This window comes from Lipophrys pholis (assembly GCF_963383615.2).
Source record: "Lipophrys pholis genome assembly, chromosome: 11".
Lineage (NCBI taxonomy): Eukaryota > Metazoa > Chordata > Actinopteri > Blenniiformes > Blenniidae > Lipophrys > Lipophrys pholis.
The window spans coordinates 27,917,835-27,942,729 of record NC_137631.1 but is presented as its reverse complement, the minus strand read 5'-3'; the positions used below and the strand labels follow the sequence as shown (position 1 = coordinate 27,942,729).

General features: G+C 43.0%; 1 protein-coding gene across 6 annotated transcripts; it reads left to right on the top strand.

Moving 5' to 3' along the window:
• Nucleotides 1-250: 250 nt before the first annotated feature.
• Nucleotides 251-24,066, top strand: cpt1ab (carnitine palmitoyltransferase 1Ab (liver)). 6 transcript variants are annotated; one of them, XM_080474684.1, is made up of 20 exons: nucleotides 251-398; nucleotides 3,914-4,078; nucleotides 4,774-4,916; nucleotides 6,492-6,663; nucleotides 7,216-7,317; nucleotides 12,021-12,158; nucleotides 12,245-12,322; nucleotides 13,409-13,516; nucleotides 15,126-15,210; nucleotides 17,214-17,409; nucleotides 18,796-18,984; nucleotides 19,064-19,169; nucleotides 19,810-19,926; nucleotides 20,105-20,269; nucleotides 20,584-20,715; nucleotides 20,828-20,980; nucleotides 21,065-21,178; nucleotides 22,458-22,550; nucleotides 22,653-22,732; nucleotides 23,444-24,066. In XM_080474684.1, exons 2-20 carry the CDS (start codon nucleotides 3,938-3,940, stop codon nucleotides 23,451-23,453), a joined length of 2,322 nt encoding a protein of 773 aa, XP_080330810.1. In that variant the 5' UTR covers nucleotides 251-398; nucleotides 3,914-3,937; the 3' UTR covers nucleotides 23,454-24,066. The 6 variants fall into 6 exon arrangements, with proteins under 6 accessions (XP_080330810.1, XP_080330808.1, XP_080330813.1 ...); XM_080474682.1 differs by lacking the exon at nucleotides 15,126-15,210 and adding an exon at nucleotides 14,544-14,631; XM_080474683.1 differs by lacking the exon at nucleotides 15,126-15,210 and adding an exon at nucleotides 14,544-14,631 and having other exon boundaries at nucleotides 396-485.
• The last annotated feature ends 829 nt before the right edge of the window (nucleotides 24,067-24,895 follow it).

Genomic DNA, 24,895 nt, shown 5'->3' with positions numbered 1-24,895 from the left:
TATGGAAGAAAATAAATAAATAAATATATATATATATATTTATTTATTATTTTTCTTCCTGAAAAAAAAAAAAAAAAAAATATATATATATATATATATTTTCTCCCATACATAACCTGCTGGCACCTCAGATAACCTCGTCGTGCGGCAAATGCGTGTCCTCACGGGGGCGCTGTTTCCAACGTGACTCGCAGCGGGCGCGAGGAGACGTGACGTTGCAGAAAAGGGGGCAGGCCTTGTTAAAGAAAAAAGAAAAAAAAAAAAAAAGAAAGAAAAAAAAAAGAAAAAAGAAAAGTGTGCGGTCTCATTCATGCACGGTGTTCACCATTGGCATTCTGTCTCCGCCGCCCGTCGGGACGTGTCACATCGTCGTCAACACAAACCGGTACGAAGCCACGGTGAGTTGATTTCCGTCTTTACGCGTCGCGACACTCCCATGGGTGTCGCTTCCTCGGTGAATTTGCGCCCATATCGGCTGGGAAAAGGTAAAAAAAAAAAAAAAGGAGACACGTTAAACGAAACCGTGGTAAGAAAAGAATAATAATTGCGGTTAAAGTGTCTGTCGGTGTGTTGCATTCGAGTGTCGGCGTCGCCGGTTGAGCTCGAGCCGGGCGGTGTTTACATGTCGGCGGGGTTTGTTTGGCCTGCGGCAGCGGGCTGACATCAAGTTTACTGCCTGTTTTTACTGCCCGGGGAAATCCTACAATTGCCTCTCTGGGTAATCATCAAACCATTTGTAATTGGGAAAAATAAAAAAAAAAGTGTGCGGTTAAATATTTAAACGCCATTTTTTGTTTCGCAGCTCAAACTAAACCGACCAGGTGAGTCTTTTGTCACTCGTGTTGTTTCCTGAATGTGGGCAAAAGTCCAAGTTAGAGGTCATTTCCTTGCCAACCCCTTTTACAACAACGTGCGAATCCTAAACGTTTATATCGGGAGCAAGTGTAATTTAATTTAATGACACATTTTAAACATGAGCTGTGCCTTAACGTCAACCTGACGTGTGAAGGTCAGTACAAGCTGTCCCGCATTGGAGGTACATGATTAAATCTGAGATCATAATAATTAAAAAAAAAAAAACCAAACAGCTCATGTATTCCCCTCCATTGTGTTCACACGACCCCCGATATGTATTGATCAATCTGGATGAAATAAGTGTTTGGATGATCACCCTCGTGACCCCGTTTTAACGCAAACCACGTGGGCAGCGTGCTCGATATAACAACCAAGCATGTATAGTTGGTGTTTTGAAGTGTAAAGTCATGACAGCAAGGGACGTGTATTTCCACTTGTACAGCGTTTTGTACTCGGTAAATACGACATCGGCAATCAAGTCTGCTTCTAGATATACACATGAAGACAATCGCGTTTACATCAAACGTATAAATCGGAGGTTTTTGGCTGCATAGTGTATTAAAATAAAATGAAAACTGTGCATCTGCGTATTGGTGTGTTGCCAGTTTTGCCCGGTTTCAAGCGGCACAGAGCTGCGACCTTTCCCCCAGTTTCTGCAGCAGAGGGCGGATCATGTGATGCTGGAAAGTAGCTGGGGGAAGGGACTGGCTGCACACACACACACACACACACACACACACACACACACACACACACACACACACACACACACACACACACACACACACACACTCTACAACGTGTCCTGCTTTCAGATTGCTCTCATTCAATCAAACGTAAATACAGTCTTCGAATTAAAGCAGCGTTTTCCCCTCCAGAGAGGAGCTCTGCCGCTGCAGGTCTGCAGAGCGTCAACAATCGGACTGGGACGTGAAGACGGGGATTATGTTTAGGCCCCCGCTTCCTCGCTTGAAAACGCGGCGTTTTCGTTGCAGAAAAGTTTCAACGTCTTGAAGAAGATGGCGGTCTCCATGGAAACGCTGAAGACGATGTAGTTGGCGTGTAGGGCCACTAGTGGGTGGTGCCGTTTGTTTTTGTAATGAAACCGCACACACATGGAACGACGCGCTATAAACAACATTAACAATAATAATACATTTTATTTGTTAGTGTCTTTCATACACCCAAGGTCACTTTACATTAACAGTACATTCTGGAGTCATGACTCGACGGCGACTACTGAGCATGTGCAGAACAACTGTTTATCGCGGCCGTGGCGTGCATGAGCAGCAGCAACATTGTCGAAAAGTTCCATCTTGGAAGCCGTTTTGAGTTTTTAACGGCTCCGAGCGTCGTTGTCGTGTAGCGGACTCCTAGAAGGCTGTGAAAGTTTTACGTTTTCACTTTGTAAACAAGAGGGAAAAACAAGCCCTGTGTCGGGGCGGTGAAACACATTTTACTTCAGGGGCCACATACAGTACAGTCCATTTTCATCCCGAGTGGGTCGGACTGGCAAAATAACGCCATAAGAACCGTTAAATTTAAACTTTAAATGTTTATTTTTTTATCTGTTGTGGTGCAGAGTATCTGCAATGACAATTTATTTGTAAAAAAATAAAGAATTGTGGCCAAAAATGACGACAATCTTAACATAAATCGACATTTTAATAAAACCTTCTGGTGCAAAATACAGTGACATGTCCAAAACACTGTTGCATTGTGGGTCTTTTGTTACCAGCTCACCTTGACAGCATGACTTTGAGGCTAATGCTACTTTAGCAATGAGGAAAGATTCCCTTCTATTCAGAAACTCTCGAGTGTGTTTGACTCTTAAGTTGTGTTTGACCATTATGGTCTGACTGTCTCTTGACGGGAAGTTTTGTCTCCGATTTTCTGGCAAAATTCAAAAAAGAGAGCATGAACAATCTAATAATCTAGCTGGGATTATAGCCGGTAAGAACCTGTTGACAAAACACAAGCTTCAGTTCAGACTTCCTTCCTTCCGTTCAAGGATATTTTATCGTTGTGTGAGTTTTCTTTTTTTCTTTGTCCTGAAACTAGGCCACGATGAGCAGCGCAGACTATAACCTCTGTCAAAGCGTCTCTTAAGACTGGAGTGATTTTAGCCTCCACGCTGCCTCCCTTCTTATCTGATCTAAATGCAACATGTGAACTTTATTCAAAAGTCTGGAGGTTTCAGAAGTTGCAGTAACTTTGCCCGGCGTCTGTCGTCTTTGGTGAAATGCCACACTTGAGGGACCCGTTTAGAAAAGTTTGACCCAATCTGACACAACTCCTCCCGACACGTCGCCTCGGGTGTCGTCTAGGCAAGAACCGGTTCCATCGATTTAACTCCCGAAAAGCAAAAACCAGAAAGATCAGGCTTGTTGAGGACGAGCATTTAAATCCCTGTGTTGTGTTGCTCAATAGTACCAAGCGGCACAGAGTGCGTCGTGTTTCTTGGTCATACTTTTTCTTTCATTCGGCACATGATGCGTTTTCCCAAAGTATTTGTGTCGGCGCTACATCACATGACTGCTCAGTTACTGTGTTCTTGACTTGTCCTCATGTGAGCCTCGTTCAACACTCGATATGATAGGGAGGTTGCGGCCGTCTTAACAATGTCATTCTTGGAAAAGGCCATCCATCCGTCTTCCTCGCTGCTTTGTGCATGCGGGGGGGGTCACGGTGTCCGTCTGTTTGGTTTTGTGAAAATGTAATTTACTTTCCAATCACCGATGAAAGCGACTGTAACAGTCGACTTAAAGACGATTTCTGATGACGCGTTCTCGTGCAAAATGCAATGAAATGTCCACAGCCTGACGGCACGGCTTTGAGGTGCCACGTTTAAGAAATTTGTTTAAAAAAAAAAAAAAAAAAGTTTTCTTTGAAATTAGTAAAGATTTCCTTGTTGGTTTTTCCATTGGAGCCTCGAGTGAGCCGGTTTGACACCCCTGACGTACATCGTCTACGTACCTTCTAATCTTCGACTGGAGCTTTGCAGAAACGAAACACTTCTCTAATGCCATTATCTCCCTCTCTCTCTCTTTTCTCTCAGTGACGCTGCGCAGTAGCTGCTACCATGGCAGAAGCTCACCAGGCGGTGGCCTTCCAGTTCACCGTCACCCCCGACGGCATCGACCTGCAGCTGTGCCACGAGGCTCTGCGCCAGGTCTACCTCTCCGGCCTCCACTCCTGGAAGAAAAGGTTCATCCGCTTTAAGGTAAAAGTGAAACGGGCATGCGGCGGGGCGGACTCCAACAAAGAGGAAACTTTGACTGGATTGCTGTTATATACATATATATATATTTATTTTTTCATTATTAATGTTCAAGTGGAATTAAAGTACAGTTCCGTGTAATGGAGTCTTGACACATTCAGACATTAATTTATTTTGGTTCACCTTGTAATAATAGATGTTCCTGCATATTCAAATGGAACGTAATCACGACACATTTCTGACTAAAAGGGACATTTTTCTGTTGCAGAATAAATTCAAGTGTAATAATAATAGACTATTTTGTAATTGCCTTTCAACCTCTGGTTAACTTGGAACCTGAAAAGAGCTGAAGTAAAGCTGTATTTTTATCCTGGTCTGTTTACTCGGTGAACTATTAGGTTAACCTGATCACACTAGAAGGTCACATGCTGTGACTGTGACCTTCGCGCCCGTCCTCCCGGCGTTCGCCTTTGGCCCAGTTGCCTTTGCACACAGTCCCGTTGATTCATCTGGAACCTAAAGACCTCCTCCCAGCATGCATTGCTCCGTGTGACTGTTGAATGAAACCCAATCTATTTTAATTATGATGATTTAAAAAAAAAATAATTCTACATATATATATATATATATATATTTTTTTTTTTTTTTTTACAAGTTTTTCCTCAGTGGTTTTTTCATGTCACCTGGTTTCCCCACAGAATGGGGTGATGACCGGCGTCTACCCGGGTAGCCCGGGGGGCTTCATGGTGGTGGTCGTGTCCTACATGTCCTACAACAAATACAGACAACTGGATCCTTCTCTAGGGCTGATTGCCAAGTTGGGGCAACATGTACCGATCAGGTGAGCGTGGTATACGACCGCTTGCACTTCCTACGCCACGATAGGAAGTTTATTATTGTTGTTGTACAAAGAAAAAAGAGAGACTTCAATCAATCATAATCGACATGATATCAATAAGGATGTACTGATGCCGTTATGCTTTATCATATTGTGCAACATTATAATGCTCCAGTTATCAACGTTGTTTTGGAGGAGGGCTTCCTCCTGTCAAGAGCGTCGTTTATAACGGCGTCGTGAGGTTTACCACCCCGGTGAACCTCGTCAGCGTTTCAGGTTAAGGTGTAGCTCCTGAACGCCCGCTGGCGCCTCTTTGAACACACGGCGCAGAGATAAAATCAGTCTTGGGTAACGCCGCCCGGAGTGAGTAATAAATGTTGTGGACTTTATACTGTTGACGGTTAATCAACCACAATGTGAGTGTGACTTAATCTCATACAAGTTAAATAAATGTTAATCAGTCCAGAGATGCATAAATAAGGACGGAGCCAAGTTTAGCTGCCGCTGAGTGGCTCTTTTAAAAAAACAACAAAACAAAAAAAACAACCTCATTGAATTGATTAAAGTAGAAGTTAAATCAGGTTTGTCGAACACATTTCAGTTCATTGGCCACATGCAGTGGGCTGGGTGGTAAAATGGTGCCATAATAATCTTTAAGTTTAAACTTTGAAGGTTTTCCTTCGTTGTGGTACAGATAATACATGAATTACTACAATTACTCCAGGAAAATTACTTCAGTCTCAACATGAAGCCAGTTTTTGATTAAACCTGCTGCAAAATACAGTGAAATGTCCCACAAACCTCCCCTATAGCTGTGAGCTGACTGGACAGGTAAAGTAGTGCCATAATAACCTTTTGAGTTTTAATGTTTTCCTTTGTTGTGGCGCAGACAGAGTGTATGTGATGAAAGTGTCAGTATTTTCCCCCCAAAATTATTAATTCCTACCACCAATGGCTATAATTTCAACAAGACACCAGTTTAAATAATACTTTTTGATGCAAAATACAGTGAAATGTCCAAAAAGCTTCTCCTGTAGCTGTTGCATTCTGGGTGTTTTTTATTTTTTATTTTTTACAACCTCACCCTGACAGCGCGGCTTTGAGGCTAATGCTAGTTTGCTATCATTCAGGGCAAAGTCACCAACATCTCAACTTGGGTTTCATTGTTGTGTTTGCTACTCTTGTTTTTTTTTTTTAAAAAGATCTATGTTTTCTTTGAATTGATGCTCCAATCAGGCCAAACCACCAAGAAAATTGGAAAAACTTAACCCAATTCTTAAGAGTAGCAGCCTCAAAGCCATGCTGTCTGGGTGAGTTTGTAAAAACATGCATAATGTAATAACGATAAGAAGCTCTTTTGGTTTTTGGGGGGGAAATGTCACTATTTTGCAGCAGAAGGATTCATTAAAATCTGCTTTATGTTGAGATTGTAGTATTTTTCTGTAGTATTTGTTAATTTTCTTTGAAAAAAATAGACATTTTCATCACTCAAACCCTTCGCCACAACAGAGAGCGGTTATTGCTCTATATTTTGTGCCGACTTGTATTTCATGGTAATATGTTCTTCTCTTTCCACAGCCGATATATGTCCACGGACAGCCAGAGGATAGTCGGGGGAGTCCTGGTGGGCACGGGTCTGTGGGTGACCATCATCATGATAATGAGGAATGTCCTGAAGAGCCTGCTGTCGTGGCACGGCTGGATGTACGCACATCACGGCTCCGTGTCCTGGACCACTCGTGGGTGGATGGTGAGACTTTGACTTGAGCTTGAAGTGTCAGATTACCGCCGTGGCGCGCACGACCAGGAGTCGGAGCATTTTCAAAAACAGCTGCCTTTCCAGCGTGTCTGACGTTAGTAATTCCTTAAGTGAACGACCAGGAGACCGTACAGCTCTAAACGATTCCAGCCAGCGTCTCCTCGTGGCATCCCGCTCTGCAACCACAATTTATCCGGAGTCGGCCAAAATGGCTTTTATCGGTCCCTCTGGCACAAACGGGACGCCCAATCGGATCCTACAGGCGTTCAGCCGCTGAGGTCAGATCTGCTGGCGGGCATCGGGGTACCAGAAGCTAAACTACGAGTCAATTGCACAATCACAATAAGCTGTTTGGCAAAGAAGATTGAGCACATTCTTTCAAGGGCTCGACCACGACAAAATACAACGGCATTAAAACAAACATGACATCCAGGAATATGGAGCAAGGACATATTCAGAACTTTAATGGATTCATGTCCTGTTGTACCACTGCAACAAAAGTGTAACTTTGTTTTTATTTTATTTTCTCTCTTATCTTTGCAGCTATTAGTGAAGGTGTTCTCTGGCAGGAAGCCAATGCTCTACAGTTTCCAGAACTCTCTGCCTCGACTACCCGTCCCCTCCGTCAAGGACACCTGCACAAGGGTAACTTCCTCGTGTCATTCGTGACTGCACCGTCCTCAACAATCCTGACACGTGCACAAAGCATCAAGCTTCTGAACCGTACCAGCAGTTACATTTGATTAATAATGTAGAATTGTTAAAGCCTCTAGATCAGGGGTGTCAAACTCATTTTAGTCTTGGGGCCGCATACAACTTAATCGTATCTCAAGGGGGCCGGACCAGTAAACTCATTCCAAAATTACATAGAACTAACAATAAGTCCACTTTTTTTCTTTGTATTAGTGCAAAGAAGAAGAAGTAAATTATAAAAATCTTTATATAAAATGAACTGTCCCTTTTACTAAATATATACACACTTAATATAAACAATTTTACTCACTTTAACATTTATTCAAGTGCATTATGCATAAAAACTGATCAGTGATTGTTCAATGTTGCAAAACATTTCTTCACAGTTTTGTGGAACATAAACCCACTGTCCTGCATGTTAAAATACATCAAACACATACAAATTTAGTGCAATGCTGAAAGCAGCATTCCATACGATTTAGTCTTGCTCAGTATTTGCCCCTGAAACTTGGCATCTTTTAGCCTGCACAAGTGCATCAATATCAGGCATCATGTCCTGAGAAGCAGCCAGTTTCAGAATCTCATTTATGTGCTTATGTGTGAGCTTTGAGCGAAGCTTTGTTTTATTAATGTTCATTACTGAGAAGACCTGCTCACAAAGGTAGGTAGTCCCAAACATGGACAACATTTTTGCAGCCAGTGCCGTCAATTTAGGATAGCCTGGTAGGAGATACTTGTAAAATGTGTCCAAGCCCACAGAAGCAAATTCGTCCTTCAATTCTACATCACACTGCAAATCAATGATTTCAAGTTGCATGTCAACGGGCCAATCAGAAGCTCTGACTGTGAATGGTGAGCGAAAAACAGCAAATTCTGTCTCAAGTTCGCTAAAGACCTGAAATCGCTTCTCAAACTCCCTCAGCAACCCTGAAATCTTGTCTTTGTACTGTGTCACGTCAGGATTAACGCTTGCGGCGCACACATCTCTGAGACAGGGAAAATGAGCAGGGTCACCGCTTGCCATCTGCGTCTCCCATAACGTGAGCTTTAACTTGAATGCACGTATGCTGTCATAATACTGTGGTACAATTTTTTTGCGTCCTTGCAACATTTTGTTCAAATTATTCAAGTGCTCTGTAATATCAACCATAAATGCAAGGTCCTGCAGCCAAAGTGGGCACTGTAATTCCTTAACAGGTTTTCCTTTTTTCTCCATGAATTGTCCGATTTCCCCACGTAGATCAAAGAAGCGCTTCAGCACAGCACCTCTGCTTAACCATCTTACTTCAGTGTGGTATGGCAGACCATGGGGAATGTTACAGTCACTGAGAAAGCTGTCAAACTGACGATGATTGAGACCTCTGGCTCGGATGAAATTAACAGTTCGGACAACCACCTCCATGACGTGATCCATTTTTAGCGACTTGCAACATAATGCCTCCTGATGCAAAATGCAATGAAATGTCCAAAAATCACCTCCTCCATTTGCGGCTTGTACTTTCTCTCTGAACTTTGTCTCAACACCTGCCTTTTTCCCGATCATTGACGGCACACCATCAGTAGCCAGGCTTACGGCGCGGGACCAGTCCGCCCCGACTCTGTCCAGCGCTCCAACAACGGAGCGGAAAATGTCCTCAGCTGTTGTGGTGTCGGTCAGAGGCACCAACTCGACAAACTCTTCTGTGACAGTCAAAGTCTCGTCAACGCCACGAATGAATATGGCCAGTTGAGCGACGTCCGTAATATCAGTACTCTCATCAATTGCAATAGAAAATGCCAGAAATGACTCCCCTTTGCGTTTCAGTTGGCGGTCCAAATCTGCCCATAGTTCCGAAATCCTGTCTGCCACGGTATTTCTCGTCAAGCTAATATTGGCAAAAGTTTGTCGCTTCTCAGGACACACAATTTCGGCAGCCTTCAGCATACAGTTTTTGACGAACTCCCCGTCACAGTACGGCTTTGACGCTAATGCTATATGGCTAGCAATTACGTAGCTGGCTTTCACCGCAGCATCACTGACCTCTCGGCTCCGGGTGAAAACAGATTGCTGTTTCCTCAGACCCACCAGCATTTCATTTACCTTCTGTTTTCTCACTTCTCCGTGCAAGCTGTTGTATTTTTCACCATGCTGAGATTCATAGTGGCGCCGAATATTGTATTCCTTAAGCACCGAAACTTGCTGCATGCACACCAGGCACACGGGTTTACCATTCACCTCCGTGAACAGATAGGAAGACGTCCATTTTTCTTGAAAAATCCGACACTCTGTGTCCACTTTTCTCTTTTTTGACAAAGACATTTCACTGAAGAGGGTGCCAGAGTCAACAGAAAAAGCAGGTAAAGCGCGCAGTGCACCCTATGTGTGTGTGTTGTTGTAAAGCGGACGTAGTAGAGAACACCATGAGAACGTTAAAGGGGGAAGTGTGGGCGTGGATTGTATATAAATGAACGGGTATGTGCGTTATGCAGAACATCGTTGTTTTAACAACCCTGAAAATGGCGAAGAGACACGCTTATGAAGCACAGTTTAACTTTAAACTGAAGGCCATCAGCGGAGGAACATGGAAATCGAGCAGCCGCGAGAGAACTTGGTTCGCAAGTGGAGGAAGCTGGAAAACGAGCTCCGACAGGTGAAGAAGACGCAGCTGAGTTTCCACGGACATAAGGCGAGGTGGCCCGAGTTGGAGGAAAGACTCGAGCAGTGGATCATCGCACAAAGAACGAGTGGGAGAAGCGTTTCGACGGTCACCATTCGACTAAAAGCAGTAACGCTAGCAGAAGAAATGAAAATTGAACATTTCCGCTGGACATCGGTGTGAACCGGCCGTTCAAAGTAAGGCTGCGAGCGGCGTGGGAGCGATGGATGACCGATGGAGACCACAGTTTCACTAAGAGTGGAAGGCAGCGCCGGGCGAGTTACGCCACAATTTGCAAAAGCCAGCATCATTTCCAAGGAGCCGCACGGCACGGAAAGTGACTCCAACAGTGAAGAAAATGAACCTGGTATGTTTGTTAGTACTTTGTAATCAATACTTAAATAAAGCACAACCAAACTCAGTTTTGCTCCCGCTCTATTTTTAAATACGCACACGTGTGTGTGTGTTGTTGTAATGCGGACACCATGAGAACGTTAAAGGGGGAAGTGTGGGCATGGAACCCGCGCCCTATGAGCTGGTGCGCCTTGTGTGTGTGTTAAATGCAGTAATGGCACACATAACTGAGACTGCGCCTTTTAGTACGGTGCGCCTTTTGGTCGTGAAAATACGGTTATTCATTTTATTTATTTTTTTTTTCTTAAAAAAAAAAAAAATTTTAATAATGCATATTTATCCCGCGGGCTGGACTGAACCCACTGGCGGGCCGGTTCCGGCCCGCGGGCCGTACGTTTGACACCCCTGCTCTAGATTGTTAGTCAAAGGGCTAGTTACATCTTGAGTGGGCCGAACCAGTAAAATAGTGCTCAATAAATCTTTTAAATTTAAAGTTCCCCAGTTTAAATGGTGAGTATACGTGATGGAAATGTCTATATTTCTGCAAAAATGAGACGATTACGACCAAAAAGGACGACACTGTCAACATAAAACCAATCTTGATGAAAATGTCTGGTGCAAAATACGGTGAAATGTACCAAAAAAAACATTTGCTATATGCATATTTTTACAAACTCACCTTGACAGCATGTCTTTGAGCTTTCATGCTGATATCTCAGCTCGGGTTTCACCATTGTTTCGTGTCCGTTACTAATTCGTGGGAGTTTTTAGTTTGACGCCACGGGTCTGGACCAAAGTCCAGCCTCCCTTTTGAAACAAAAAGAAACCAAGTTACTTGTTACAAACTTACCCAATAGTTAAACGTTTTACTTTATTGTATTAGAAAATGTTTCTCTCAAGGTCCCTGCAGGCGACCAGGAGCCTCTCAAGGACATTTTGAGGACAGCCGCCACTGAATACATTCAAACTGCTTCTCAAATCTCGTCTCTGTCGTGTTGTTTGGTCTGTTGTTTGCGTCGGGTGTCAGTGATGTCGACTTTGATATTGCCAAACGTGAAGCTCGTGGGCCAAAACCGACCCACAAGAGGCTCCAATCTGGACAAACCACCAAGCAAATTCTGAATAAAATCAAGTAAAAATTTTTTTATTTTTTTTTTATTTGTTGTTGTTTTTGTAAACACATTTCTAAACATGAGACCTGAGCTGAGATATCAGTGATGCTGTTAAGAAAGCTAACAAATTAGCATTAGCCTCAAAGCTACGCTGTCTCAGGGTGAGTTTATAAAAACCCATAATGCAACAGGGTCTTTTCGTGGACATTTCACTGTATTTGGCATCAGAAAGTAGAACTAAAGCTGCTGTTATGTTGAAAATGTAGTCATTGTTGGTCGGAATTAAAAAAAGATTTGGGGTGAAAATACAGACATTTTCACGACGTACACTGCACCACAACAAAGAAGTGTTAAAATGTAAAGGTTATTATGGCACTGTTTTACCCGTCCACTCCAGTCGAGATGAAATTGTGCTGCATTGTGGCCCCTGAACTAAAATGTGTTGACTTAACATAACTGACACTGTCTCGCAGGGAAGGACCATTTTATTTACATTTTTTTCTGTCCTGTGCACTCACTGCTGATCTTTCTGTCCCCCTCCTGTGTTTGGCAGTACCTGGAGTCGGTTCGCCCACTGATGGAGGACGAGCAGTATGAGCGCATGAGGGGCCTGGCAAAGGACTTTGAGAAGAACCTGGGCCCCAGGTTGCAGTGGTACCTCAAACTCAAGTCCTGGTGGGCATCCAACTACGTGAGTTAAAGAGAATAAACATCTCTCCTGTTTTTCATTCCCCGAATAGCGGTCTGACGTTGCTCGTTTCTCCCTTCGTGGTTCAGGTCAGCGACTGGTGGGAGGAGTATATTTACCTGAGAGGCCGCGGTCCCATTATGGTTAACAGCAACTATTATGCAATGGTAAGATCTCTTTCACGTCTTGTTTGTAAACAACGGCTCGGCCGGATGTGTAAAGATTGAATAAGAAGACGAGTGCCAAGTTGTTGTGTTTTTTTATGATACCAGAGTAAAGTCCAAAAAGCTTTTGTTATTTTACCTCTCCTGTGAGTGTGAAAGACTCATTTCATCTAAATACTCTGCCGCCTCGTGTTGTTAGTGGCTGTTTCATGTATAATTTCTGAGTCGATTTAGTCATCAAACCATCTGGAATGATGATTTGAGCCACTAATCTCTGCTCTCATGCTGTTACATGTCGTCGCAGACTTTCTCCATTTGGAGTTCAGCTGTTCTAAAACGCATAACTTAATAAGTTAATTAGTGATACTCTAAACCACGTAATGTATTATAATTATCACAGATTTACATAGAAAAATGTGCTGAATGAGACTAGGAAGTCCACAATGATAAAATCAACTTTTAACCCCTTTTTAAGAAAGTCAGCTACTGGGTAGACTTAATATTTTAAAGTGAGTTAAAAGTTGAAGTTGATTTGTGCTCATTTTGCAATTCCAGTGAGGAAACTTTAGAACAACTGTTTAATTACAAAAAGTGTGTGGTTGGATGTTAAAGTTGTTATCACTGAAATGAACAGATTTGTTTGCTCTCAATGAAACTCGCATTTTGTTTTTTTATGGCTGATTTAAAGCCGTCTACCTCAGACATTACTCTTATAGTTATTTCTTTAGAAAGAAATATCACAACCACTGTCCCAAATGGAAATATGAGAAACCATCATTTCCTTGTTTTATTAATGAATTTAGATTGTATTTTTCAGTTCTGCAGAAATTGACAGATTGGAAAATGTTTATTTTGAAGACATTGACTTTTTTTTTTTTTTTTGTATTCTTCCTGTTGAGTTTTGATTTCGATGTTTTAATAATGATTAATTTATTATTGAGGATGACTTTGTCAATGCCCCCCCAGCCATGTTCTTTAAAAATGTTCATTGTTTATTTCTGAGATTATTTTCCTCTACAAGAGTTTGTAATTGTATTGTTTGTTGTTTCATAAATGACGTTTTGCTTCGCCTCTCCCCTCTGTCCCCAGGACTTCCTCTACGTGTTCCCCACCTCCATCCAGGCTGCCAGGGCAGGTAATGCCATCCATGCTATCATGCTGTACAGGAGAAAACTGGATCGAGCTCAGATCAAACCAGTGAGTCTCGCGCCTTCCATTCATCTGCTCTTAACATGAAATACAAATAGTCTGTGTTCAACTTATCAGTTCTCTGTAAATGTATAACTTTGTCTCTCATAATTTAGTTATAGATAGATTTTATCTCAAGTGTGTTTGGTACCAGAGCGTCTTATCGCTCACAAGCTTTTTCTCGTGTACTTTGCGTAAGTTTTATCTTCTCATGAGTGATTGTTTATATCGGGGGTTTCAAACATGAGGCCCGCGGGCCAAAACCGTCCCGCAAGAGGCTCCAGTCCCGTCCGTCAAACCTCCGAGTGAATTGTAAAGACGTTTAACACGCCTAAGAATAGCAGACACAACACAACACCGAGACCCGAGCTGAGATATCGGAATGAAACCTATTTACCTCGTCGCTAGAAAACTCAAAGCCATATTGTTAGGTTGGGTTTGTAAAAACACCCAGAATGCAACAGTTATAGGAGCGGTCTCGACATTTCACTGTATTTTGCACCAAAAGTTTTCATTCCGATTGGATTTTTGTTCAGATTGTTGTAATTATTTATTTTCATTGCGCCTCGACAAAGCAAAAGTAAAACTTTAAAGGTTATTATGTCCGGTATGTGTATTTTACCCGGTCTGGCCCACTCCAGATAAAATTAAACTGTATTCAGCCTCTGAACTCAAACATGTTTGACACCCCCTGCTGTAGATGTTTAATGTAATAGTAAAATAACTGTCTGACTTAACAGTGAGCTTTGTGCTTTGCTTTTTGTGGCTTGTACTTCTGATGGAAGTAAAGCGTCGATTTACTAGCGATAGCTTAAATGAGTGCCGGCGGATTCGTAGTCCCCGCCGCAGCGTCTTCATTTTCCTGCACCAACCTGCATGACGCTCCAAGTGCAAATTTGTAGCATAATTTGCACAACAGTACAAGCCAACTGAATGCATTTTCTACAGACTCTCTTAATGCATGAGCTGGCCCTGTTCCACACTCACACCCGGTTGTCTCTGTTTTGTCCTCCCGCCGTGTCGGACGCTGCGTTAGATATACTTGCTGGCAAACAAGGTTCCTCTGTGCTCGGCTCAGTGGGAGCGAATGTTTAACACCTCCCGCGTCCCCGGTTTGGAGACAGGTAAGAGGAGGGCACATCTCCGCCGTGCCCTCTGACCCCCCCCTCCCTTCAATCCCCCTGCCATCCCCGGTCATTGCCACGGCAACAGCCACCGGAAACCCTGACTCCTATACTCGATCCTGCACAGCACAGCCCTGAAGCAGCGTTAATGTTATGAACATTTCAATCCCATTTAATTCATGACTACAACGTACGAAAGAGTGAGTTGAAATCGAGCTGTCACGCCGGGGCTCTGCTGGTCACATCGAGATAGCAGGCCATTGGTTTCTGGACCCTGCTCACCCCTCTCTCCCTGCCAGCCTTCTGAGGTCCCTCCTTTATCCTTATCAAACCCCCGTCACTCCTTCTCCACCTCCATCAATGCTCCTGTCCATGTAGGCGTGTGTGTGCGCGTGTGTTTGTGTGTCTGCTGCTGCTGCTGCTGCCGCTCTCTTGGGATTTTTAGTCACTTAGTTTGTCATCTGTGTGTTTGATTCTCCCCTTTTGCTTTTCAGCTCATGCTCCTTCACACTATTCCCATGTGCTCAGCCCAATACGAGCGTATGTTCAACACGACTCGCGTTCCAGGTGTAGACACAGGTAGAGTGAGCAGTGCCACCTCCTTCACACTCCTCCTACTGTACCTCCTCCTTGGGACGTCCGTCCATCTGCCTGACTTGGAGATGAGCGGAACTCCACGAGTTTGACGATGCATGCGTGCTGGCGTCTGCACCGTGAGCAGCTAATCTGCATGGGAGTGGAATCCAGTTTGAAAGCGTTGAGGTGTGACCTGGAAGTACTGAACACCCGAGTCTCACGGGGAGAAAAAAATAACTAGACCGTCGATTATCGGAAAATAATTAACTTTTTCTAGGGAGAAGCGTCTTTCTTTCATAGGTTACTCATCAGACGATGAATTAGATGACAGGAAGCCTGTTGGCTACACGCTTTTAATGAATTGTTCCTGTGAGGTGACCGAGGAAGGACATTGGTTGAGTGTTGACCAGCGTGATAGTCAGGCCCCGTTTACAGGTTTTAAGTTGAAACGCAGAACTCCTGTTGTGTTTCGGGTGTCTGGTTACGTGACGACGGTCCTCGGAGTTACAGGAAATGCAACTCTCTGTAGAAATGGGTGAAAATGCAACTTTTCTGAACCGTTACTACTGTGTATGCGCATCATCGACGTAGTAAATAGTTGTTCACATGCTCAGTAGATGGAGAAAAACAATGATGGCGGCCTCCAGAGTGTCATGACTCCCAGTCCATCTTCTCCTGGGACTTCATAGTTTTATTTTGACAGTCACCGTAATAATCCAACTTGGTCGTCTGTGTCCACTAGATTGTCTGTGTTACTCCCATTGGTAATGTTTAGAGGGTATTGTTCTTTGTGCACGTGTGTAGTTCATTACAAAAACAAATCGACAGCACCCACTAGTGGCCCGACTCGAAAACTACATGTTTCAGCGTTTCTGCCGTTTCCGTGTAAATGGTTTTCAACACGTTGCTGTGTAGATGCAGAACTTCTCTGAAACAAAAGCAATGTGTTTTCACCTGAAACGTTGTCGTGTAATCGGGGCGTTGAGTCTTTAAGAACCAGCATGATGGTAAATCGCCGTGTGAAGTTCTACCGCATGCAAACACAGTCTGGCTATTCATTATAATACTGATTGTTTTGCTATCCGGAAGTTTAAAAAAAAAAAAAAAAAGTCCAGGATTTTGAACTGTGATGTTTCTGGTGGAAAAGTGTTGAATCGTAAACCTCGAGGTGGTTCTTGTTTTAAATCCACACCTCGTTGTTGAAAAGATTTATTAGATTCTCGTTTGTTGGAACTGGAAAACATGCAGATTAATAACGCCTCCTAATTTAATGACTGAGTTTATCCAGGAGGTAGTGATGGTCACTATAATCTCCAGCACATTTATAGCAGGATATCCTCTTTTCTTTTTTTAAATTGTGAGGAAGCGAGATTGTTTGTGGTGTTCCTTTTTTTTTTTTTTTTTTTTTTCCCCGCACTCTCCCTCGTCTGTAGCAATGCTTGTTTGAGACACTGAGCATCACCGAAACAACTTCACAGTACCGATAACAGGCACACAAAGCTTTGGGATTGGCTTCACTCGGTTGAGCTCAGTTCTTTGCAAACAAACATCGTTTCAGTTCATTGTAGTCCTACTCACATCCTCTCCTCCCAGTTTGCTTTCATCCCCGTTTCATCCCGCTTCCCCTATGTACACATTGTCCAGCGACTGGACAAGTTTGACAACACATAACTTTGAAAATAGAAATCCGATCTATTACGAATTGGTCGATGTCGCATCATTTCACTTTATGGGATGTGGAAGAATTACTTACACGTCTAATGAGCCCAGGAATGAAATGATGGGATGTCTACACTCTGAATCGAATTAGCTGCAAACAATATAAAGCTTTGATTTTACAATGGATGTTCAGAGCGAACAGAAACTATTTTTAAATCTCCAGTTGCACTTAATGCACATAAAGACACGTCAACTTTTTGCAGCGACCTTGAGATTGGTCCAAATGTTCAGTTTTTGTTTGTTTGTTTTTTTCCCTCCTCCCACTGTATTACTGCCCCGTCTCTCAGACACGCTGCAGCACATGAACGAGAGCAAACACATCGTCGTGTACCACAAGGGCCGATTCTACAAGGTGTGGATGTTCTACGACGGCCGGCTGCTGTTGCCGCGGGAGATCGAGCAGCAGATGGAGCGGATCTTGGCCGACCAGTCGGAGCCGCTTCCCGGAGAGGAGAGGCTCGCAGCGCTGACTGCAGGGGAGAGGTGGGTGGAAGTACGGGTGGAGATTGGTCACATTTCACCACATACTCATAATCTAATTAAGACACCAAGGCCCCATTTGCACAACAACGTATCTTGTTGGTTGTTTTTGGAATGCAACCACACACATGTACAGAGAACAATACTAAACTAATCATACTTTATTAATCCCCTCGGGGAAATTCCTTTTCCCTATTGACCAAATCCGTTATAAAGATTAAAGGGGTCATATAATGCAAAAATTACTTTCTAAAGGTTCTCCAGCAGTACTAATCGTCTCCATACCTGGACTGACGTCCCAGAAGTGAAGACAGTCTGTCCTCTCTCTCCCTGGCTTGTTTCAGTTTTTAAAAAGTGTGTTGCTCCAACCAGCCAATCAGAAATCAAACCCTATATAGTGTCATCGGGGGTTTACCCAATCCCAATCAAGGAAGGCCCTCCCTTTGGCTCCTCCCACAATTAGGCAGCTCTACTCTGGCACATGGCGCCACGAGAGGAAGTACTTCCTCCTCTTCCCAAGATGGGCATGTGTGGGCGGAGCCAGTCCAGCTCACACAGACACAGCAGATTCTGAATCCCAGAATGCAACGGTGAACCGATGCAGACCCAAAAACAAAACTTCCAGTGTGCTTGTAGTTAAGTTGATGGTTTATTTGACGAAAGCAAAAGATGAACATAACAAGGTTTTCCTGTAGTATAAGTTGTATCTTTGTCCGAGTTGTCGGTTTGTCCAGGCCTGCTCCTATAGCGTCTTTCATGGATGATGGATAGATTGATGGTTTACGGCGTCTACCTGCTCCAACACACAAATTCTGATAAGTTTGTCATCAAGTTCTTCAGAAAGGTTTAAAAACTGAACATTGCAACATCTAGAAGATGGACAGTGGACTCCTTTGACCGTTGCTCGGTACCGTAGTAAAGATGCCAAAGTATCAGTTCATGTACAAATTTCAACAATTGCTATTTATAAAAAAAAAACCCGCTACACAAAGTGTCACTGATTCATGTGATCTAGAAATCCGTACAGTCCACACATCGGTACTGAAACTACATTCTGATGTGCACAACAGAAGAAATGTCATGCAAAGGCAAAACTGAGCAATCCAGATGCTCTTCCTGAATACATGGTCTCTGCGTCACTACTGACACCTGGTGGGCAAACTACCACACTGCATTGGCATATATCAATACTTTTCTAAATTATAACGCATGCATTGCTTGGTTTGTTGTCAAAACAGGAATTCAAAGTGGAAATTACTTCATTTCATATCATCCCGTTTCCTCTTCCAACGTTTTACTTGATCGTGACTTTTATACCTGCAAAATTACTTTAGATGCAAGATGCAAAAGGTTTCTTCAGATTTCATGAATTGACGGATTTTTCTGCAGGACGCCGTGGGCCAAGGCCCGGGAGACGTACTTTGGCCGCGGTAAGAACAAGCAGTCGCTGGACGCCATTGAGAAGGCGGCCTTCGTGGTGACCCTGGACGACACGGAGCAGCGGTACGACGAGGCCAACCCGGTCAAGTCTCTGGACAGCTACGCCAAGTCTCTGCTGCACGGGAAGTGCTACGACAGGTGGGGAAGACGCACAGCCGCCATTTTCCTTACGTGGAAGTTTCATTGGAAAAAAGTTGATTGTCCCGTTTTCTTTCAGGTGGTTCGACAAGTCCTTCAACCTGATTGTTTTCAAGAACGGCACCATGGGGCTGAATGCGGAGCACTCCTGGGCGGACGCTCCAATCATTGGACATCTGTGGGAGGTAGATGGTGGACTTATACCGGAATTCCATCTAAATATCGACCGAGTGGGAATCATCAGGCCCTTTAGCTCTGCTGGAGCGGCTCTCAGTGACACGGGGATATCCTCAATCAAATGAAAACTACTCTCATTCTTGGCTTTACTGCATCTAAAATCACATTTTCCACATTATTACATTATTGGTTGAGTCTAGCGTCTTGGTGAGCAGAGCGAGCAATATTTACCCCTCAAAGCTGGTGTTTGAGATTAAATATATAATGACAGTTAATGAAAAACATCGAGGATCGAAGGATGTTTTACTGTCATACCGGTACGCTGTTACATGATATGCTCGAGGTACTCGTGGTCTGGTCGACGTTAAAATGTAAATAAGTAAAGAATGAAGTATGATAAGATGGAGAGCAATATGAAATAGGACAGAAAAGTAACATATACTGTGTTTACAGTAGAAGTACCGTTTTGATTTGCTTCTTCAATGAACTTGAAATTTATAAAAATGTAATCCTGATTTTCAGACAGACGGGGAAAGAAAAGTGATGCAGAGTAATAGTCGCCCATTAGGGGGAAAATAAAAGTTGTCAAGAATGTTAAATGTAAGTAACTTTTGATGTTACTGAGGTTTGACTATTCCTCTGCTGCAGCACGTGCTCTCCATGGATCCCGTAAAGCTGGGATACACCGAGGAGGGTCACTGCTGCGGGCAGCCTCACCCCAACCTGCCGGGACCTCAGAGGCTGCACTGGGACATCTCAGCCGAGGTGAGACCGACACCCCGTTTCCACGACAACGCTTCAAGTGAAAACGCATCGTTTTTGTTTCTGGAAAAAACAATAATAATAATGATAGTAATTCCTTTCACTTCCATTGAGTCTCGTCCAGCAAAAAAACACAATATACGACTGCCTTCAGTAAAGATCCCTCGCTCTTTCTCTTCAGTGCGAGGAGGTGATCGAGAGCTCGTTGACGGTAGCCCGAGCTCTGGCAGACGACGTGGACAGTCACATTTTCCCCTTCAACGACTTTGGAAAAGGGCTGATCAAGAAGTGCCGCACCAGCCCCGACGCCTTCATCCAGATTGCTCTGCAGCTGGCCCACTACCGGGTGAGTCCCTTCATCCACCCCGCTTCCTATCACACATTTAGAAAGATTAGAAAATCCCATCTTCTAATCTTGATTTAAACTACCGCGGCACAGAAACGTTGCACTCTTCTTGTATTCCAGCAGAGGGCAGTCACGACTCGCGAACCAAAGTCACTGAAAGACGCTCAAACTGTTAATTCTGGATTTTTGAGACGCTTTCCTTTTTCTAGATTTTTCATTTTCTGCAATTCCACATTGGTGAAAATACTTTCAAGTCCCACATAAATAAATAGGCGGCTTCATGAGCGTTTCAAAAATACCCGCTTACCCACCAGGACAAACGGAAGTTCTGCCTGACGTACGAGGCCTCCATGACGCGTCTGTTTCGTGAGGGCCGGACAGAAACCGTGCGCTCCTGCACCATGGAGACCTGTGCCTTCGTCCGCGCCATGATCAGAGACGAGACGGTACGTCACCCGATCCGATGACGCGCCTTCCGGTTTTTTGTCGCCGAGTCTCCTTTCCCCGTGCGGAAGATCACACGTGTCTGTACGTTTGTCTCCGACCCCGCTCGCGCAGAGAGAGGAGCGTCTCAAGCTGCTCAAAGCGGCGGCGGAGAAGCACCAGAACATGTACCGCCTGGCGATGACGGGAGACGGAATCGACCGCCACCTCTTCTGCCTTTATGTGGTTTCCAAATACCTGGGGGAGGACTCGGCCTTCCTCAAGGAGGTAGGAACCGTTGGAGGATGAAGCATTTGTTTGAAAGTGTCTTTTGTATATTAATGATTTTTTTATTTATTCTATTTATTGTAGGTTCTGTCTGAGCCGTGGAGGCTGTCCACCAGCCAGACGCCTCTGCAGCAGGTTGAGCTGTTCGATCTGGTCCGACACCCTGAATATGTGTCTTCTGGAGGCGGATTCGGTCCAGTAAGTTATCCGGGACACGTCGCCGCTTTTAGTTCGGGAGACACGTTCTGCCACTATTTTACACCGGTAGACCCGTGTGTAGCGCCGCATTATGCAATAATGGTGCAATTTGTAATGTATGTAATGAACACCGCGTTTTGTAGTGATCTGCTGCATTTTGTAAAAAGCAATACAAGATGTGGGTGTTCCCTTTTATTGAATTTTATTTTTTTAAGAAAATCTAAGAATTTGGTGCGTCATGTAAAACATTCAGCCCTTTATCCTTATACATGCTTCTATGTTTAGTAATGAGATTCAGGTGGACTAGAGTTATGTCACTCTTTGCTTTTCCTCATGTCCTGCCAACACAGCGACGGTAGAATGAAGGGCTGGAAATCAGGTTGAACTTTTTAAAAAAAAAAAATCACCTGCCATCGTGGCTGCTAGATTTCTAGTGTCTCCACCAGCCATTTCTATTGTCTTGACGAAATGAGACCAGATTGTAAGTGCCACTGAGTGCATTTAATCATTTAACCTGCACTTAGTAATAACTGTCGCAATATATAACAAGTTATTACAAAATGCGGCGTTACTGCATAATGAGTTGAAAATGTATTACATATTGCACCATTATGACATAATGCGGCGCTACACAGTGCCATAGCAACCTTTTCTATTGAGGTTTGTCTTCGTATTGCCGCAGAGGATATGTCATGAAAATGTCTATATTTACACAAAACCAAACAATTTACTACAACCTCAACATGATTTGGTTCAAAAAATGTGAATAAAATCAAATGTTTTCTTTAGACTTTGTACCATTTTCTTGGTGGTTTAACTGCATTGCAGCTGGTTTTGGCCGCTGGCTTCACGTTCAAGTCTTTAAATGCAGCACAATGTTTTGCGTTCACATATTTCCAATTATTTTATTCCAGAGTGACTGCAGTCGGTGCGAGTTTGAATTTGTTTTTATTTTTCTCTTTGCAGCGCTGAGTATATGTGATGGAAATGTGGATATTATTACAAAGCCAAACATTTACTCCTGAAAAAGACACACGATCAACATTGAGGCTCTCGCTAGTTTGCCGTCTTTCCTGGCAGCATCACCGTCCTCTCAGCTCGGGTCTCAGGGGCGCTTTTTGCTGGGTAGTTTGGCCACATTGGAACCTCATGTGGCCCAATTAATTATTAGTTTATTTTAAATAGTTTTTAAAATTGTAATTTTTTTACATCATTAGAGGGACAGATGATAAAAAAGGAAATGGTGACTGAACTTGTCTTTCCTTCCTTTGTCCACCAGGTGGCTGACGACGGTTACGGTGTCTCCTACATCATTGTTGGCGAGAATCTCATCAACTTCCACATCTCCAGTAAACACTCCAGTCCAGAAACTGTGAGTTTTGCAAACATTAAGTTCTTTTTTTCTTTTTTTTTAACTCTAATTTTGTTCTCTTTGTTAAAAAACAAAACTAAAACGGATTTTGTTTGATCTCAGGATTCCCATCGTTTCGGGGCCAACATTCGACAGGCCATGCTGGATATTCTGGATCTCTTCCAGCTGGACAAGAAAACCAAGTGAATAGACAAATGACACCACAAACTCTTTTAACAAAGCATATATTCTTCCTGAAGCTTGTACAGAATCAACCGTTGGATTTTTGGGTTATTTTTAAGTTAATTAATGTTACAGAAATAAGAATGATTGAAAGGCATTTGAAAATGTGTGTGTGTGTGTGGGGGGGGGGGGGTGGGGGGGGGGGTGTGTTGTGTAGGTTCAGGTAGTGCACAGATCAAAGTTTTTCTTTACTGGACTGTACGCACCGGTGCCTTACTGACCCACTAATGTAAAAAAAACAAAAAGGGCAGAAAGGGAGGAAGTCTGTATTCACACATTAGTTTGTGTGTTCAAGTTGCTTCGTCTAATGTCGGAAAGACATTTCAAGTTGCGTGATGGTGCACTATTATGCTTTTTCTTACGAGTTCAATCCTTTCACCACCCGAGTCAAATGTAACTGACCAAAGCAGCAGACTTGATGGTAAATCATCAAAAAATAAATCTTGCATGTTGAGGGATGCAAAGTTATATTTCACGTGTTTGAATAGAAACCGACATTTCGAAGCCTAACAGTTGTTTGTAGTCGTCTAATAAACCTACAGAAACCTGTAGGAGTAACATAGTTGATCGATAATCATTGATCTGGACACGAAGCTGCTGCTCCATTTTCCCTGAGCGTGCGTGTGTGTGTGTGCGTGCGCGTGCACTTATTTTCTTTGTTTTATTCTCAGGTTGTGTTGAGTCTGCCTGCTTTCACTGGTTGTCAGTCGGAAGGAGAAGTCGCTGGCTTCAGCGGCGGTAGGATAATTAAAGACGTGCCGTGCGGCGCCACGGCGCTTGTGTGTATGAATCTGATGCTTACAGGGTTAACGTCTGCTTCGCACTCCATGACTGTCTGGATGACCTGTAAGGTTTAAACCGCAGGACCGCTCTGTGGTTCTCTTCACTTCATTAGTTTTTTTTTTTCTGTTTTGTTTTTATTCTGTACATGTTGTCGGGTCATATTTATTCACACCGGATTTTAACCTCTTCGCCTGCACACGGCGCGCTTCTTTACTAGCTGAACGAGATGACGAGCACTAAGTTACAGCTTTGCTTATTTAAGAAGTAAAATATAATAAACGGACAAAGGTCTCCCTCCTGACATGACTGTTTGGTTCTCACAGACGTTGCTGTAGACGCAAGAGTTTTGACCCGTTTACACGGCTGCATGTGGTTTATTTGTTTAGTTTAGTTTTCCAGGTTGGGGGAGTAAAGCTGTATATGTTTGCCTTTTAATTTAAAGATGTGGAAAATACAAGCAGCTCGTACACCAAACAGAGTTTTAACAATAAAGTGAATGTCGGAGAGCTGCAACTCCTGTGTTTGTCATTTATTTATGTATTTAGTTAAAAAAAAATCTATCATGTATCTGTGTATATATATATATATATATTTATATATATTTTTTTCTTTTCTAAAAATACAGAACAAAATAAATCAATGCCAAATATATACAGTACACGCCTATCTAGACATGCGCACTTACTATACTTATACATAGAAAGACCTGTGTATGTCATTTATTGATTTAAAATCTATTGTGTGTGTGTATATATATAAAAACGTTTTTCTTCTAAAAATACAGAACACAAAATAAATCACGCCTATCTAGACATACACTTCTATACATACACACAGAATGATGTATAATGCATACCTAGTCTGAAAAGGGGTTGGAGGAAGTAGTAGTATTATCCTACCCTGTTCACTATTCTGTCACATTTCACAATCGTCCCATTTCCTGAATTCTTTTGTTAAAAAAATTATATATTTTCTTTATATATGCCCAGTGTAGCGTATATGTATCTATAGCCTGTTTAGACATACATGTATCTACATATCTAGTTTAACATGTCTGAAAAGAGGAAGAAGTAAAATTGATTTAATCCTGAAACATTCAATGATGTTTAATAATCATACATGTGTATATACATATAGAGCTTTACAACGATTCAAACTGCAGGAGTACAGCAGCATGGTGTAGTGGTTAGCTCTTCTGTCTCACGGTTCGATTCTGGCTCAGAGAGCTTCTCTGTTTCTCTTTGCATGTTTTTTGTTTTCCCATCCTATGCGATGCACCCTAAAAAAACATATTTACATTTTCAGAGTTTAGGAAAATAATAAAAACTTTTTTTTAAATA